Here is an 18,126-nt window from a genome sequence, read left to right as displayed (position 1 = left end):
GACTGATTTTTATTGAAAAGGCTGCACAAATACCTTCTCAACATCTTAGAGCCTGGTTGCAAGCAAGCTTCACAAGAATGAATTTCTACTGTGTAAATGCTTAATGCTTAATAAAAATATGCTTAATAAATTATTTTTGCAAAGGCAACCGCAGAAGCATTGCAGAAAAAGGAGATGTGGACAGGAAAGACGCTCTTTTGCAACAAAGTATATTTTCAGAGACAAACCATCAGGAATTTTATTGCGCCTGCACTGCCGTCGATGTAAAAAAAAATACTTTTTTGCTTTTCTCACACCAAACTAGTAAGACTAGTAAATCATCGTGTCTCAAGTCATCTCTGACCAAGTCTTGTGCACACAAGGTCGGTCATAGTTTTGACCTACAGATGTCTCATCTTAAAGCCTCGGGATTCTCTTTGAGTGTGCTAATCGCAGTGGGTTCAACTCTTTTAAAGAAGCTCCAGGCTCCACCCAACACTATGCCATGCCAGACGCCATGTAAGTTTGTCGTGATGCCATATGTCCACACGATTTCCCACAACCTTAAAATGATCGGGCAAAAACACGGCATTGACCTCGTCTTCACAGTTCCTCTCAAGCTTTCTCGGTTGTATGCCCTTTCCATAAGAAGAACAAGACTTGTGAAAATAAACACACGAAACCCCTCGCCTCCTGTTCCATTGAAGTGGTATATAAGATACCTCTTGACTGTGGCAAAGTTTACATTGGGCAGATGGGGCGCTGTCTAAATGACAGGCCAAGAGAACATTCATCTTTAAAGGCGCTGAGCAACTCAGCGTACCTTCCTGTGCACTACAGGGATTGTGGCTGTAAACCCCTTTTCGATAAAACCGAGATTATATGCAGATCTAAAGGCAGACTCGAAAGGGAAATCTTCGAGGCTGGTCACGCTCACGCTAACCTTTGTATTAGTGCCCCATCAGTGGTTCTTATGGATAATGAATTTACGTTCTTCGCCCTTGGCTGAAGTTTCTATGCCCCCTCCTCTGTCAGACTACTTTTTCTTTTTTTTTTTCATATACCTCACAGGCTCCCGAAGGAGTATTGCGTGAGAGTGGCGGTACAGATAACAATTGCGGAGCAAAGACGTAGTTTTTGTTACATAAATAGGAACAAAACGAGAATCAAATAATAAAGAACGCGAAGTAAACCAAGATAAAAAGCAAGGAAGGTAAATGAACAGGTGTTAGCTTTTCAGTATACAGTAAAGCAAACAACCTTAGAACAAATGCTTATGTAAATAAACAACGATGAAGTTAAAAGTAACAAAACTAAACAGATACATGTTTTTAGCTAAGTACTAGCCAAATATGCAGTGATTTCTTGTCTGAAGGTTAACGGGTCATTAATTTTAGCGATGTTATCAGGAAGACCATTCTACAGTGCAATCGCACATGGCAAAGCTGAGCAGTTGAATGCATTGGTGTGACCTAAGATGCATTGGAAACAGATGATTATGCAGGCGTCTAGATGTGCGGGAGGGACGAACGAGTGGTAAAGTAGATGGGCGTACATTATGCATGATTTTGTGCAGAAGACAAAGTAATGCTATATTCCTGCGCGATTCCAAAGATGAAAGTGACAACGACAGCTTGATGTTAGTTACGATCAAAAATGGGCTATAATCTCTGGCAATGAAACGTGCAGCACGGTTTTGGATCGACTCGAGAAGATGGATTAGATATGCCTGATGAGGTGACCATATAGAAGCTGCAAATTCGAGCTGCGGTTGCACTAATGTTTGGTAGGCTATCTTTCTAGTGAGGGAAGGAGCGCTGCGAAGGTTACGTTTTAAATATCTGAGAGTGCGCGATGCTTTAGCCGTTATTTTCTCAGTGTGGGGTGACCATGAAAGGCTAGGTGTTAGAATAATTCCAAGGTACTTGTATGAAGATGTGCGAGTGACGATACTATTACCAAGTGAGTAACTGAAAATGGAGTAGGACTTTTTGCGAGTAAATGTCATCAGATTGCATTTGTTAGTGTTTAGGGTCATTTGCCAATCCAAACACCAGTTAGTGACGCATTGAAGGTCACGTTGAAGAGCAATACGATCAGCGGGGGATCGGATTTGATGGTAGATAACGCAGTCATCTGTGAATAGTCGAACACTGGATGTAATGTTAAATGGCAAGTCACTGATGAAAATCAGGAAGAGTGAGGGTCCAAGGACACTTCCCTGAGGTACGCCTGATGTTACGTTACTGAAAGGAGAAGAGTACTGGTCAATGACAGTGGACTGCTTTCGAAAAGACAAGAAGTTTCTTATCCAAGAAATTGTTAGTTCGTCAAGGTTTAAGCATGAGAGTTTAGAAATGAGGCGACAGTGAGCCACGCGATCAAATGCTTTAGAGAAGTCGATGAATATTGAGTCAGTCTGAGCATTGTCGTCCATATTTTGAAAAAGATCCGTAGTGAATTCAATTAGTTGTGTCTCACATGAAAGGCCTTTTCTGAATCCATGCTGATGTTTAAAAAAGAAGTTACTTATTACATTCTAAGTCATGAATGACATTAGTAAAAATGATGTGTTCGAGTAACTTGCAGGGAACGCTAGTTAGTGATATGGGACGGTAATTACTCACATCGCTCTTTTCACCTGACTTGAAAATGGCTATGATTTTGCCGACTTTCCAATCATTCGGCAGCTCCCCTGTTGACAGTGACTGCTGAAATATATGACTAAGGATCGTACTGGAAGGGACTACTGTATGCTTTAGGATTTTCATGTTGATGCCATCAAATCTGGAACTACTCGATAATTTGACATTGGTAATCAAAGTAGCAATTCCAGCGGCTGTTACGGTAATAGGAGTCATATATTGGTAATCAGAGTCTGCCATTTTTGGCATATTGAAATGGTCTTCCTCTGTGAACGTGGAAAGAAAGTAGTTGTTAAATACAGATGCGCAGTACTCTCGCGGTATGGGAAGACCAGTGCTATCCACGAGTGTGGGAGTGTCAGTGCTGTTTGAAGGAGATATTGTTTTCCAGAATTTCTTAGGATTATTTTTTATCAGTGACTGAAGGTCATCGGAAAAGAATTTATGCTTTGCACGACGAAGGGAACTGCAATAGGCTTTTTCGCAGGCTTTATGTTTATTCCACGAACCTAACGTGTTGACACTTTTGGCTGCCCTGTATAAACGTTTCTTTTTGTTTTTTAACTCATTCAAAGTTTTATTAAACCATGGTTTGGAGCAGTTGGTGCGAAATGAGATCTGAGGTATGTATTTATTTTCTAAACCTAGTAGTTCATCTTTAAAAAGGCACCAGTTTTTGTTGACTGATTGTTGAGAAAATGTTGCGATAAATCTAGATGAAAAGCTTTGCAAATCTCGGTTAATGGCATTATAGTCTGCTCTTTTATAGTCAAATATTCATTTTGTTGTTAGATTACGTGTACATGAAGGTATGCGAACTGTAAATTCCAATGACAAATGATCACTGAACCCATCAGTGACTGAAATGGTGCTAACTCTATTAGATGCTGTTGTTAGAACAAGGTCTAAGACGTTAGTAATGCGCGTTGGTTGGAGGACTAGTTGCTCAAAAGAAAAATTAAGGATGAGCTGTACAAAGTCATTAGATGCACGCGAATTGCCTCTTAAGTTAGGCCAATCTATGTCCGGGAAATTAAAATCGCCAAGAATGAATATATCAGCTTTAGGGAATTTAGAACGAACAGCAGTAAGGCTCTCACGCAAGTTAGAAGCGAAGTTATCAGTGCTGTCAGGAGATGTGTAACATACTCCGTAAGGTGACTTTGATAGTGTCAATGTTATACAAACCCACACTATCTCAATAGCGGAGGGTATCGGTACTATAAACGAAGTGATGTGCTTCTTCATTGCTAGTAAGACACCACCTCCCCTTCGATTATGTCTGTCTTGGCGATAAATGACATAGTCCTCCGTATCACGAAAAACTTCGCTGTCATTCACGCCGCCACAAAGCCAAGTTTCCGTTAGTGCCAAAATATCACAGTTACTATTTTCCAAGTACGATAGGATTTCGATGCATTTAGAAATTATACTATGAATGTTAGTAAATGATAAAGCTAGGTACGAAGGGTCGATGTGTTTATGTTGTGCAGCAGAGGGGTTCTCAGACGCGCATGTTATCGGGTTAAGTTCTAGCTATCGCGAAATTGGTACCACGGTATCGGACAGCGAGTCATACCTGTAAGTAGTGTTATCTACTCGCAGTTTGTCGAGGGTTAACTTCAACGGTACGCCCTTGGTTTTCGCGAAGGCAATGAGCTTGCGTCAGGCGATGCACGTTTGGAGGGAAAAATATTCGTGAACAGCGAATTTCGTGCCTTTGAATTTATAGCCATATTCTATTATGCTTTGTTTATCTTTAAAAAACGTAAATTTAGCAATTATTGGCCTGTTCTTCTCTCTGTTGAACTGGCCAAGGCGGTGTGCGCGTTCTATTTTGGTGGGTTCGATGGTGATACCAAGGTGTTCTCTGCACAAGTTGATAACTTTAGATTCCGATGATGGCCATGATTCGTTTCGATCATCAGGGATGCCAAAGAAGAGTAAATTACACCGCCGAAGTCTGTTTTCGGCATCCTCGCAACGCATCTCTATTGTTTTAAGCTGCCTCGAGATAGTATGGCATTCTTCAGGAGACTCGGGTTATGACCTATTGACAAAACTTTTAATCGATTAGAGATCACCCTCAACAGTCTGAAGCCTTGCCATTGTGCCACTGTTGCTATCACGTACCTGCGATACATTGGTGGTGCAGGTTGAGGCATCTCTCCTTTACGCCTTTTTGCTCAACGCTTCTGCACACCCCTTTACAAAAATCGTATCAAACTAACTAGCCGAACAGCTCAACAGCTTACTATTCTAATGCTAAATAAATTATTGCCGAAAAAAAAAATCGCAAGTAGTGAGAAAAAGAGCTACTGATGGACCTCTGTGCCATGAACACATACAAAAATAGCCCACTGCAAGCAAGGCACTGGTTGTAGCGTAAAAGGAAAGAACTGCTACAGGAGCAGACTGCCAAAGACACCCACAATGTAAGACTAATACAAGCAAAAGATGGCAGCTTGCTGTTCAAGCTTTCACCGTGAAACCAAAAACAAAGTTTACAGTGCCCATTTGGTTTCTGCATTGCTTCAAAAGCTTCCGTCATTGTGTGACTGTTACTTGTGATGTGTTGATTAGAAGACAGAAAACACTAATAAGGTTTTATGCTTTCAGTGCTGCTTTTTTTTTTCTCGGATATTAGTATAAATTGAACACAACAGTTTACTTTTGTTTATTCAGAAAAGAAGAAGTAACTCAGCTAATGGCAAATGCACTCTTATTATTGTTCTCACACTCCAATCTTCGTTTTCTATTGCCTGTCCAGTTTCATTCTGATGCATGCGCTTCCGCGATAGCGCTGTCGTGTCAAGGTCAAAAAGAGAGAGAAAAGGAAAAACCAGCTCTATACATACAACAGATGGCGATGAGGTCCGTGTACCAATACGTGACATATTTGAATTGCTGTGGTGTAAAAGAGAGTCCTGGACCCACCTACTTTGTCGGGTCGGCTGATGCGCAACCTGCCCACTTCCGCAGTGGGCTAACCAATGCCCAGACTGAGCAAACCGAGAGAGATGCCTCTAGCAATATATGGTGGAACTATGTCCGAGTGGAGAACGTGCCGGTACGTCAGTGGCACTGAAAGCGTTAACATTCAGTTGTTGCAAAATATTTGGTTTCAAGTATTCAAAATATCCCAAATAGTTCTTTCTTGAATACAAATACAAATAGTTAATGTGTAATGTTCGATTTGTATTCAAAACTTCGAACATTCGCCCAGGCCTACTATATATACTAATGTAGCATGCAGAATGAGATTCCACCTTCTGTACATAATCTGTCATCTTGCTACAGCCACTGTCCTATAAGCAGCTTTGAAAATTGTTTATTCTTTTTAAATGTAAGCTAGCACTATGTTTGTCTCAATAGCCTTGCAAAATTATTTAAGAGTTCCATAGCTTGCGTTTTATTACTTTTGTATCATTTAGATACCCAAATTTTCTGCTAGGATAGCCAAAATGTCTGCAGAGAAGGTTATTTTTTCTGCAATGACAGCTGCTACGGGAAGTCTTGTTACTGTTCTACCCCTGCAGTCGCCTTTGTTTGCGCTTAATAAAATGTTACAAAAATGATTAAAATGTACCTGGTAGCTTTCTGTGGGCATTTGTGCCCAATGAATGCTTATCTGATACATGAATGTGTGGCATTGCATCAGCTTCATCTCTGAAGTTGTGGGACCAGTCAACAAGTCTGACTTTTGTGCAGACATTTGTGGACCTGACCTTTGGAGCAGGTGGACACACCAAGCACATTCTGGCAGCTGCCAAGGGTGTTCGAGTGTTTGCCCTAGACCGAGACCCCATAGCGTACAGGAGGGCGCAGGACATGGCCAAGCAGTACCCGTGAGTGTGGATTTAATACCTCCATCAACCAACTGCGAAACCTTTCATTTCTTATGGCAGGCATCTGTTTTAACAGAACAAATGTTGGCTACTTAATGAGAAAAGAGAATTGGTGATCCCTCAGATAGCCTTAGAAAATTTTTGTTGTTGCAGAGTTCAACTGCTGTAGCTAATGATTATGACAGGGTGTGAATTTTGACAAAGTTGGTAATGTGAACATCATACCTTACTGACGAAGCAGTGCACTGACACGGACACAGTGAAGGCACACAAGAAAAGACGACACTCGCTACACTCGCAACTATTTTATTTCAGAACACATACTTCATATTTATATACCTGTGCACCCTCAGGCGTCAAAGAAAATCAAGGCAAGACTAAAGGCATCTTTAAAAAATCATTTGCCCGCGCATACTCGGGCGTCAAAGATATGGCACCTATCTATCACGGTGTGCAATCCTATCGTAATTTGTTGCAACGCTAACAACAATTTTTATTACATAATTTTTTCTTTTCTTTTTTTTCTTCTTTTAGTGTACTTCCAAAAAGGCAACCTCACCATGGCTTAGATGTACAGATGGCTGACTGATACAACCCTCTCCCCTCTTGTGAATATGAAAGGCTTCAGTTATTTCCCTGGTTAGCTGATCCTTATGGTGCGATAAAACTGTGGTACTGTATTATTGTAAAGCGGCCAGCACCCATGTTGTGAGCAGTGCTCCTTAATGTGGGAATGTATGTTTCCCCCCAGTGACCTTTTGTGCTCCAAAAGTCTTGTGTTTACACACCGACCCGTTTCATCACACAGTGTATGAATGTGCTTTCCAGGACAATGACTGCTGACAGAAAAGAGCAACATGTAAGGAATCTAGTGAACTTTCGCATAAAGAACGATTTACGGTTTCTGACTTCTGATAAGGAAGGTTGTTTTGTAGTCGTGCCTGAAGGTCTCTTCCAAGAGAAGGCGATGACAGCGGTCAGAAAGAATTTCGTACGTGTTGACGTAAAAGCTAGAAAGGTGAGGGATAAAGCACTCACATTACTGGCAAGCAACAATTTTGAGCGACTTGCTCCAGCAGTTAAGCGCTCGTGCAACCTACACCTCGAATTGTTTTTCGTGGCAAGAACACATAAGGTTGGCGTTGCGTTCAGAGCCATAGTATCAGAAAGGGACTCGTGGCAGTTAGTTGTCTCTTCATTTCTTCAAAACCACCTTAATGGCTTGATAGTTACCGATTCGTTCGTTTTACCAAACTCTGAAACGTTAGTAACATACTTAAGCACGTCTAACCCTGGAAGATGTGAATTCTTCAGCATAGATGTACAGGATCTGTATTACAATATTCCGCGTGGTCCCTTATTATCGAGGGTTAGGCATTGTGTAACAGAAGACAACGACGAGATGGAATTTGTCAGCAGATGTGGCGTATCAGTTAATACATTTCTTGAATTATTAACCTTTTACCTTGAGTCCACCTTTGTAATGTGAAATAGACAAAACAGACAAAAGTCAGGTATATGTATAGGCTCAAAAGTAGCTCCGGTACTTAGCACAATTTTTTTGGGTAGCATAGACAAAACGATAGATGCAAACTTTAAAGGCCTAGCAGTAAAAGTGTTCCACTTTGTGGACGATTTTTTGGTTATAGCAGAGTCCTTCCATTTTATTTCTGGTCACGAAACTGCCGCCTCAGTTTCATATAGCGCCAGCACCCGCCGCTAGAGGCGCAACCGTGCATGAGAGGGCATGCGAACGCCGCTACCGCTGTGGTTGTGTGTGGGGCAGCCTTGGTATCCTAGCTTTCTCAACTTCCTAAACCACCGCTTTAGTTTCACGTAACTATTTTTAACATTGAATATAATTAAATTACTGCCTGAGCGCGTCTTTTGCCATGATATGAGCCCACGGGACGAAAAAAAAAAGCCGCTCATAACATGGAGCTTGCGGCGGTCTCAGACCAAAAAAAAAAAGAAAAGAAAGATCTGGAATTTTAAGAGCCAGAACCGCGATACGATTATGAGGCACGCCGTAGTGGGGGACTCGGGATTAATTTTGACCACCTGGAATCCTTTAAAATGCACCTAAATTTAAAAAAAACGGGTATTTTGCATTTCGCCCCCGTCGAAGTGCGTCCGCTGTACACGGCCGGGCGGTCTTGGTCCGGATTTATTCATCATTGCCGTTCGCCTTAACGCTTTGGTGGGCTCCGCTTTTTAATATTTGCTTTAAATTAAACACCGCGCATTCGCAACAAAACGCCAGTGGTCCCACTTATCACCAGATGAGTAAGCGCCAACTCTCCGCTGCGCATAGCGCCAGATTGTTCGCCGAGCACAGCTGTTCACTTTCTGTTAAACTGTGGCAGAGAAGGACTCTGAATGTGGGCAGTATCTTATAAGGAGATCAAAAGAAAAACTGTTATTGCAAAGGGCTGCTACCGTAGAATACTTAATGACAAAGAAAAGGGAACTGAGCTGCTCTGTGCGCTGAAGATTTCTTGCAAAGTGATGCCATTTCTGAATAAGATTTAGGTAGGATTAATGCAAGACGAACTTCGCTACTAAATGTCTTCGGTGCGGCTTTTAACAACGGATTAAGGCGAACCTGAAGTGTTAGGACCTGCACAGTTGAAACTAGCTGTAATTAGGCAATTGCCTTGGCAAGCAGTCGTTTAGAAGCGTCAGTAAGACCAGCACTTATTCACGCTGCTCGTGGTTTCGACGCAGAAACAACGAGACTAGGTATTTTGGTTCTTAATTCGCAACTATTTACAAGATGTTAAAATGTTGCATGCACCGGTCCTGATATTCTTATCGTGGTCGAAAAATGAAAAAAAAAAAACTTTATAATTCGATTGAGAAAAGAAATAGAACGTGTTGGTGCAAAAACAACATACAAGCACGATCATTTATTTATCATGTAAAATAAGTGGAGTTCATCAAATAAGTTCATCACACACTGATCAATAATCAATTTCTCGTGATCTGAAAGGCTTTGAAGGTTCTGCTGTTGCCGTTTGTACTTGGCAGACTGCAATCGGAATTTGGCAAATTTTCCTTGGCATTGTTGAAGCTGCTGTTTCGCGGCTCAAAGCTGGCGCCTCAACGTCTGCACTTCAGCACAGCTGGCACAACCAATCACACGGTCTGTTTGAGAAGCCGAGTGCGTGTGGTGGTTTTCCACCGGGTCACTGAGCGCCAAGTCTGTAAAAAAAAAGAAGAATGAAGTTATGCAGTTTGACATTTTGCAGGCTCTGCCGATGCCCTTCAAACTGACGGCAAGAAGTCAGCAATTTATGGGTGCAATCATAAAGCAAAAGAGTAAGCCACACCTGATGGCGCGGACGTAAACAGGACTAACATACCGTCATTCCCTGATGCAGCATCGGTCCCGTCTGAACACGGCGCCGGCGATGATCGGCGCTCTTCAACCGTACCCGACAACTCACGAGGTCGTTTGCGTGAGGGTCGAACTGTCGACGAGCGGGACCGAGGTTTGGGCTTCGTCAGGTACGCTGGAAGGCCTTCAAAAATCCTTGGAACGACGTTAGTCTTCAACGTCGGCTTCTCATGCTCCAGGGACACGTCGTCGCCGTTGATGTTGAAATTGTACGCAGTGACAATGTCCGAGGCGTCAAAGTGTTTCCCGCACACACCCGTATACTTTGATTTGAAATAAAACCGCCACTTTCTTGCCGCGGTATGGCCCGCTTCCATTTCTCGCGCTGCTCCTTGTTATTAGGTAAACAGAACGACGACACCTTTTCGGTCGTGCCCTTGTAGCCGGAACGGCACCCCGGCACTCAAGACGTGTTCGGCATCGTTGTCACACCCCGCCACTTCAACCAAACAGCCCAACACTCGAAAAATAGCACAGCACATGCATAGAAGACACCCGATCACTGAGCTCGCCTCGCACTGCGCACGCGTTTCGGTACGCGAACGATTCCCTCTGTGGCACAGTGGCGCCGCGTCGCGGCACCTTTGGGCAGCATATGAACCTCTCCCATAGCGTGACGGCGGAGTTTCGTGACCAGAAAAACATGGAAGGACTCTGGTTATAGTTGAAGATAGTGTTCTGGATGTAGGAGTGAATGAAGTCTTAAAAGTGTTCAAGGACAACAGCCAAGGACTGGCTTTCACTGTTGAGTTGCCGAAGAATGGCAAGCTACAGTTTTTAGATTTGGCGTTAACTACCACACCGGACCACGTTTGCTGGTCATACAATCCACAATCAAAAAAACCCTTGCTTAGCTATAATTCGGGACACTCAAAAATTGTAAAAAGTGGCATAGCTTTCTTGTGTCTGAGGGCGGCCTTAACTAAGTTTTGCCCGGAAAAAATAAAACAGACTTTCAGCCAACAAGTTATCAGACTAAAGAATGCAGATATGAAAAACGTGTAATGTGTACATCAGCCTATAAGTTGATTCGTTATGTGCGCAATGGCTATCAGAAAGAGCACGACAGAAGAGAGATTGACAGCAAAAAAATTGTTACTACCATATGCACACAAAATTGCGCAGAACTTAAAAAACGTAGGTGGCAGATATGGTCTACGAATAGTTTTTTCAGCACCGAACAAACTCAGAAAAATATGTGCCGGACTGGATCGTATACCCCTGACACACGGGCAAAACTAAAGTCCTTTCCAGTAAACCCCTTTTGCTACTCTGAAGGACCCTTTGCAGAAAGGAGTTGCGCCGATGACACACGGCACCGCACTGAACTTCTTTAGGTAGTTCCTCAGATGAACGCCGCAAGAAAAATAGCGCTGGCTGTTATAGCCGCAAGAGAGAAACTGTTGTGACGCGAAGCGCCAACTGATAAGACAAGACGATGCATTGACGGGGAACCACGGAACTGCCTTTATTCTCATGGCAATCGCTTATATACACTTTATATAATTGACAGCGCCCCCTATACACAACACATTCCCCCTCATTAACAAAAAAAGAAAGGAAATAAAATCAATCCACTTTCGCGCACTCATTTCACATCACATGAAAAGAACGACGTTCTTACTGTCAGGTAAGCTCGTAGTCTTGATATCGTGCTGGCACTCTTCTTGTTCGTTCCGGCCTGGTGCGAGATGGTGCTGTGGTTGTGGCCAATTGCGATCGAGAATTGTCTTGCTGATCGGGAACCTCTAGGATAGACTCCGTTACTGTGGGCTGTGCACCGTCAGAATGGCTGGCGCTTCCCTGGGTGTCTTCTGATGGCACCATTTCAGATTGATTCTCGACGGCGGTAGGGGTATTTTGCTCCGCCATCTTCCCTGTGTGAAGATCCAGGTCGCAGGAAAACCCCGAGGCCGCACTGCGTTGCGCTGTAACCGCGTCAGCTAGTGCCTGTCCTGTCCCAACTTTACCAATTACTGTTAGTTTTGATGCGTTCCATTTCGTACCGTTTGCCAGCAAAAACGAATTCGTGCCCACTCGTCTCTTCACCTGGATCGGCAAAGAAAACCTGTGTTTCGTCTTTGGTCCGCCTTGCTTTATTTTTACGAAATCTCCTGGCTCAATGGTAGACGCTCTGGCACCTCGTTTTTCATCGGTGTACTTTTTTTGTTCGTTGTTGCTGCTCCTTAACGCGCTGTTTCAACTTTTCCATGGCGGCACGCGGCTCCTCGAAAAATTCCCTTTCTGGGAGGCCAACAACATCCAATCTTGTTCTGGGTCTTCTTCCATGCAGTAGGTAAGCCGGTGACGCTCCTGTAGTTGCATGTGGGGTGGCCCTGTAAACACCCAGGTAGTCCCAGATTGCCTCCTTCAGTGGTCTTCGTTCCAATGCCGCAACCTGAATATATTCCTTGAGAACGCGGTTGAACCTCTCAATCTGACCATTGCATTGCGGGTAATACAATGTTGCAACACAATGCTGGATTCCCCGATCTCGTAAAAACTGCTCAAAACATGTCGACATAAACTGACGCCCATTGTCAGTCACAATGCTTTTCGGGTACCCTTCTCTCGCAAAAAGTTCCAAAAGCACTTTCACTACTGCCTGTGCAGTGATTGTGGACACAAATGCCACCTCGGGCCACTTGCTGTGGTAATCAACAATAGTGATTGCAAACCTGCACTCCGGAGGGGCTCGCTCCATCGGCCCAACGATGTCGATTCCCAGCTTTTCCCACGGCTTCTCGGGCCACTTTACTGGCTCCAATGGGGCAATTACGGTTTTTGCCGATTTATCTGATGCTTTGCAGATAGCACAATTGCTAACCAGCGATTCCACATCCCTGTCCATTCCGGGCCACCAGTACTGCTCCCTTAACCGTTGTTTGGTCCTTACAATGCCTGGATGTGATTCATGTGCCATCATGACCAGCCTGGAAGTGAGTGTCGATGGGGGAACGACCCGTTCCGCGCGAAACAGTAGCCCGTCTATCACCGACAGCTCTTCTTTTATACGAAAAAAGGACCTTAAATTTCCAGCTAAACAGCCCTTTTCCGGCCATCTGGACGTAACATGCTGCGCCACCTCATTTAATAATGAATCATCAGCTGTTTCTGCTTGCAACTCACTCTTAGTGATCATGCTGGAAACCACAGCAACTACTTCCTCCACCGGTTCGTCCTCTGCAGAGGTCAAAGGTAACCTAGAAAGTGCATCCGCAACGACATTGGTGTTCCCCTTTGTGTACTGCACAGTGAAGTTGTATCTCAAAAGTCTAGCACACCAGCGTTCAATACGCAGTGGGCGTCTTCCAACCCCATTTGTGGACAGCAGTGTCACCAAAGCCTGATGATCAGTTCGTAAGACAAACCTGCGGCCCCACAGATAAACGTGCCAATGTTCGCAAGCCCATAAACATGCCAGCGCCTCTCGTTCCCCGGTAGAGTACTTGCGTTCTGTAGGAGTTAGTGTCCTCGAAGCGAATGCCACTGTACGTACTTCTCCGTCGACTACCTGCTGGAGCACAGCTCCCAGTCCATATGCCGAGGCGTCAGTGGTCACTTGTACAGGCAAAGACTCATTGAACATAGCCACCACCCCGCATGATGACAGCATCTCCTTGATCCTGCAAAAGCTCTCCTCGGTGCTCTGATCCCACACGAACTTCTGTCCTTTACGAAGAAGTCGTCGCAGCGGCTCCACCACCTCTGCATAATTGGGAAGAAAATGTGAGTAATAGCCTACGAGCCCAAGGAAAGACCGCAGCGAGACTACATCGGCAGGCGTTTGTGCTTTAATCACAGCATCCACCTTTGACTTGAGTGGGGCAAGACCACTTGCACTCACACGATGACCCAAAAAGGAGAGTTCCTTGACAGCGAACAAGCATTTCTGGTTTAGCTGCAGCCCCGCCTCAGCGATCCGATGCAATACCTCGCGAAGGTTACGGTTGTGCTCGTTCTTAGTCTTTCCAAAGACTATGATGTCGTCGATATAAAACATCACGCCCTTGCAGCCTTTCAAGATTTCTTGCATCATTCGCTGAAACGCGGCTGGTGCCGATGCGAGGCCAAAACACACTCTGCGGAACATAAATAAGCCTTCGTGCGTAATAAACGTCGTTAATTCGCGACTATCTTCGGCTAATTCCACTTGATGGTAGGCTGCAGTAAGATCCAGTTTCGAGAACCATGCTGCTCCGCTCAGCGCATGCAACAGTTCCTCAGTGTGCGGCAAAGGGAATCCATCAATGACTACTGCTTTGTTCGGCTCGCGTAAATCGACGCATAGACGAATAGTTCCATCCTTCTTCTGCACAACCACTATAGGAGACACCCATTCCGCAGCACTGACCTTTTCTATAATGCCTGCATCCAATAATCTTGCCAGTTCAGCCGCTACCTTCTCTCGCAGCGTCAGGGGCAAACGTCGAACCTTCGCTGCTACTGGTTTTACATCTGTACGCCGCTTCACAGAATGTACGAAGTTTTTCGCTAATCCCAACTTATCAGCGAAAAGAAAGGAAAACTCACATAATTCAGGAGGAAGCGACTGGGGGCTGACCGTGATTTGCAAACACTCCAGTGTAGAACCGATGATGTGCAATTGTAGCTGGTGGACCCCATCCAGTCCTAGTAATGCCATGCCTTCGGGAACAACGTAAAATCGAAGGCAAGCCGAGTTGTTACCGCGTACAACTCTGGCTGTGAACCATCCCAAGACCGGAATTTTCTTCTGTGAAAAATCCCGCAGCGTCGCTGAAGCCGCAGTCAAAGGAAAGCTGTTGGCGAACTTGGCTCGATAAACGTGGTCTGGCAAAATAGACACCGACGACCCAGTATCTACCAGCAACTGGAGTGGCTCGTTCTCAATAACGACATCAACGACCAAAGTCCTTCGTTCCCCTTGTCTGACCGCCAGTACAGTGAGCACGTCCTCCTCGCTAGCGCCGTCGTTTCGGACCGTCCGCACGTCCCGCTCTGCCGACCTGCCACAGATTGCTCGAAAATGTCCCATTCTGTGGCACTGGGAACAACGTTTCCCCCGTGCTTTGCATTCCTGTGAATTAGCTAGGTGCCTTGTAGAGCCGCACCGGTAACACTTGCGCACCGGCGTCATTGCCGCGTCGCTGTCTGGACTTTTGCCTTGAGATACATGCTGCACTATGTCCGTTTGTGACGACCCTTGGTCATAGATCGCAGCCCCCTCCGCTGCCTGCTCGTACGTCTGTAGCATTTCCACTGCCTCTGCGAGCGTAAGTTGTGACCCCTTCACGAGCAATTTCTGTCGCAACTCAGTGCTCCGTACTCCATCAACAACCCTGTCTCGCAGAGCCGCTTCCAAGAATTGCCCGAAGTCGCACGTCTTTGCTAACTGTCGGAGAGCACTGACGTACTCTCGTATCGGCTCGTTCGGCAGTTGCCGACGTAACGTGAATCGACGTCGCTCGACCAGTACGTTGACGGTGCTTGAGAACTGCCGCTCCAATAGGCTCAACGCCTCCGTGTAACTATCCCCTTCACTTGCCTCCGTCCTGTCTTTTCCTGCTGGTTTGCTTGTCTCCGGCCCGGCTTTTGTCGTGTCTGACGTTCGTGCCGGCTCTGGGCCCAATGTGCGAAAAACACGGCGTCCCTCGACCCCAAGGCATTGCAGCAGAATGGCCTTTTTCCGTAGTGGCGGTTGCGCGTCCATCCCCGTCGCTTCAAGAAAATTTGTGAAATCCTCGCGCCACTGCTCCCATGGAATCGTCGCATCCCCAGGAGTCTCCAGGAAAGGCGGTAATGGCGGTAGTCCGTACGCTGCCATTTCGTAGGTGACGCCCCTTGGAACAGCACGGAGCCAGGTAAGGGAAAACAGTTCGTCGCTAGCTCGCTAGCTTTGCCGACTGCGCCAGATTGTTGTGACGCGAAGCGCCAACTGATAAGACAAGACGATGCATTGACGGGGAACCACGGAACTGCCTTTATTCTCATGGCAATCGCTTATATACACTTTATATAATTGACAGCGCCCCCTATACACAACAGAAACCATTCTTAAAAAGCTGCGTATTTAATTACACTTAGCTACTGTAGAACCTAAACATATATTTTTTTCATTGTTGATGGCTAATAATGCTTATAGTCGTTTATTTTATTCGCGGTTTTGCATTGTTAGCAGCCATTTAACTTGGTCCAGCAACTATGTGCAGCGGGTGTTTTGCTGTGCGCGTGCTGTTTATTTTGGTGATGCGCCCACGTTCCTGTCGTCCTTTTTCACATCTTTGTCGTCCATTCCTTTGTGCACGCAGGCGTAACGCGTTTTATTCAATATGTTATTCCAACAAATGTGGTTTCTTCTGGGTATTTCCTGCGGGCGCTGATTTGCAGTCTCCATCTCGCGACGTGAACACACCACATGCGCGCAGCAAACGACGACGACACTGCCGGAATTCAACATGGCAGCGCTGGCGACGTTATGCGAGCATTTGAGAGTGTAGCTAGAGGAAATCTTCACTATTCGGCAAATTGTATTACCGCTAACAATTAAAACATTTTCGCAAGATAAAAAAAATACCTATGGGTACCGTAGTTGTGTGGCAGGTTTCCTTCTATTGACGAGTTGTGCACGCTGTGTGCAAGAGTAACCCCTTTTCCGTTCGAAAAGTAGTTGCGCAATCTCCTTTCCCGAAAAGGAACTTTGCCGTAAAGGAGATACTCCTTTGTCGTGTGTCACTGCACTTGAACGCCTTTCCGGTAGATGTCCCCTTACCTAAAGGACTTTAGAGTGCCCGTGTGTCAGGGGTAGTAGAGTTTCAACAAAAGTAAAAGTAAATGGTCGTAAGTGCACAGTCAAGCATAAAGAAAAACTTGTCGAGTGCAGGTCATCCGTAGTCTACTGTTTGCCCATATCGTGTGGAAAAGTATACATCGGCCAAACGGGTCTGTGTGTAAACACAAGACTTTTGGAGCACAAAAGGCCACTGGGGGGAAACATTCATTCCCACATTAAGGGGCACTGCTCACAACATGGGTGCTGCCCGCTATACAATGATACCACAGTTTTATCGCACCATAAGGATCAGCTAACCAGGGAAATAATCGAAGCCTTTCATATTCACAAGAGGGGGAGAGGGTTGTATCAGTCAGCCATCTGTACATCTAAGCCATGGTGAGATTGCCTTTTTGGAAGTACACTAAAAGAAAAAAAAAATTGTGTAATAAAAATGGTTGTTAGGGCAGCAACAAATTACGATAGGATTGCACACCATGATAGATAGGTGCAATATCTTTGACGCCCGAGTATGTGCGGGCAAATGATTTTTAAAAAATGCCTTTCATCTTGCCTTGATTTTCTTCGACGCCTGAGGGTGCGCAGGTATATAAATATGAAGTATGTGTTCTGAAATAAAATAGTTGCGAGTGCAGCGAGTGTCGTCTTTTCTTGTGTGTCTTCACTGTGTCCGTGTCAGTGTGCAGCTTCACCAGCAAGGTATGATGATTACTCACCAACTAGCCCAACTTTCCACTTTACTGGTAATGTGAACCTGCAAAAGTACTCAAGGACAGGAGCATGAATTTATTTATTTATTTATTTAATTATTTATTTATGTATTTATTTGATACCTGCATTGCCTTTGCAGGCATTACAGCAGGGTCATACGTAAAAATAAGCATCATATTTGAGACCAATAACAAAGAAACTAATTACACAAAGCGCGGTAAAAATCATCATTAGAGACAATGGATACAGTCATAGGCAGAGGATCATTCCACTCTCGTATAGATCTAACAAAAAATGAATGGTGCAGGACGTCACCTTTGAAGGAAAATTCATTTACTTTGAGACTGTGGTCCCTTCTTTGGGTTATGTAGGACTGCGCTTGGATGTACTCCGTATCGATTCCAGTTTTGGAATGGTAGATATGAAAAAATTTCAACCTGAGGTTTCGTCTTTGATCTTTAAAGTCTTCCCATCTAAGTTTACTTTTGCTTTCTCTCGTACTAAGTAGACAATCCCATTACCTAAAACGAATCGTACTGCCCTATCTGTATTTTTTCAAGCATATCGGCCAGCTCTTTGGTATGCGGATCCCAGCAAACACATGCATACTCTAACAAGGAGCGCATATGAGTGAAATAAAATTGTTCTTTTAAGTTAGATGTAAGTTTGCTGAAATTTCGTCTTCGAAAACCCAAAACACGTGCAGCCTTAAAGGGAAGCTGAAAAACTTTTCGAAAAAAATGAGTTCTCTGCGGCATTCTACAGTTTTAA

The 18,126-nt window shown here is 44.7% G+C and overlaps 1 protein-coding gene across 4 annotated transcripts in view; it reads left to right on the top strand.

Annotated features, from left to right (window-relative positions):
- LOC135901681 (12S rRNA N(4)-cytidine methyltransferase METTL15) overlaps positions 1-18,126 on the top strand; it is a 101,632-nt gene that overhangs the window by 9,281 nt on the left and 74,225 nt on the right. For all 4 annotated transcript variants that reach the window (XM_065431526.1, XM_065431525.1, XM_065431523.1 and 1 more), the window contains one exon: positions 6,336-6,472. In XM_065431526.1, the coding sequence (XP_065287598.1) occupies positions 6,336-6,472 (137 nt within the window). The remainder of the gene's footprint in view (positions 1-6,335; positions 6,473-18,126) is intronic.

Source organism: Dermacentor albipictus, unplaced genomic scaffold, assembly GCF_038994185.2.
Source record: "Dermacentor albipictus isolate Rhodes 1998 colony unplaced genomic scaffold, USDA_Dalb.pri_finalv2 scaffold_16, whole genome shotgun sequence".
NCBI lineage: Eukaryota > Metazoa > Arthropoda > Arachnida > Ixodida > Ixodidae > Dermacentor > Dermacentor albipictus.
This window is presented reverse-complemented; position numbering and strand designations above follow the sequence as displayed.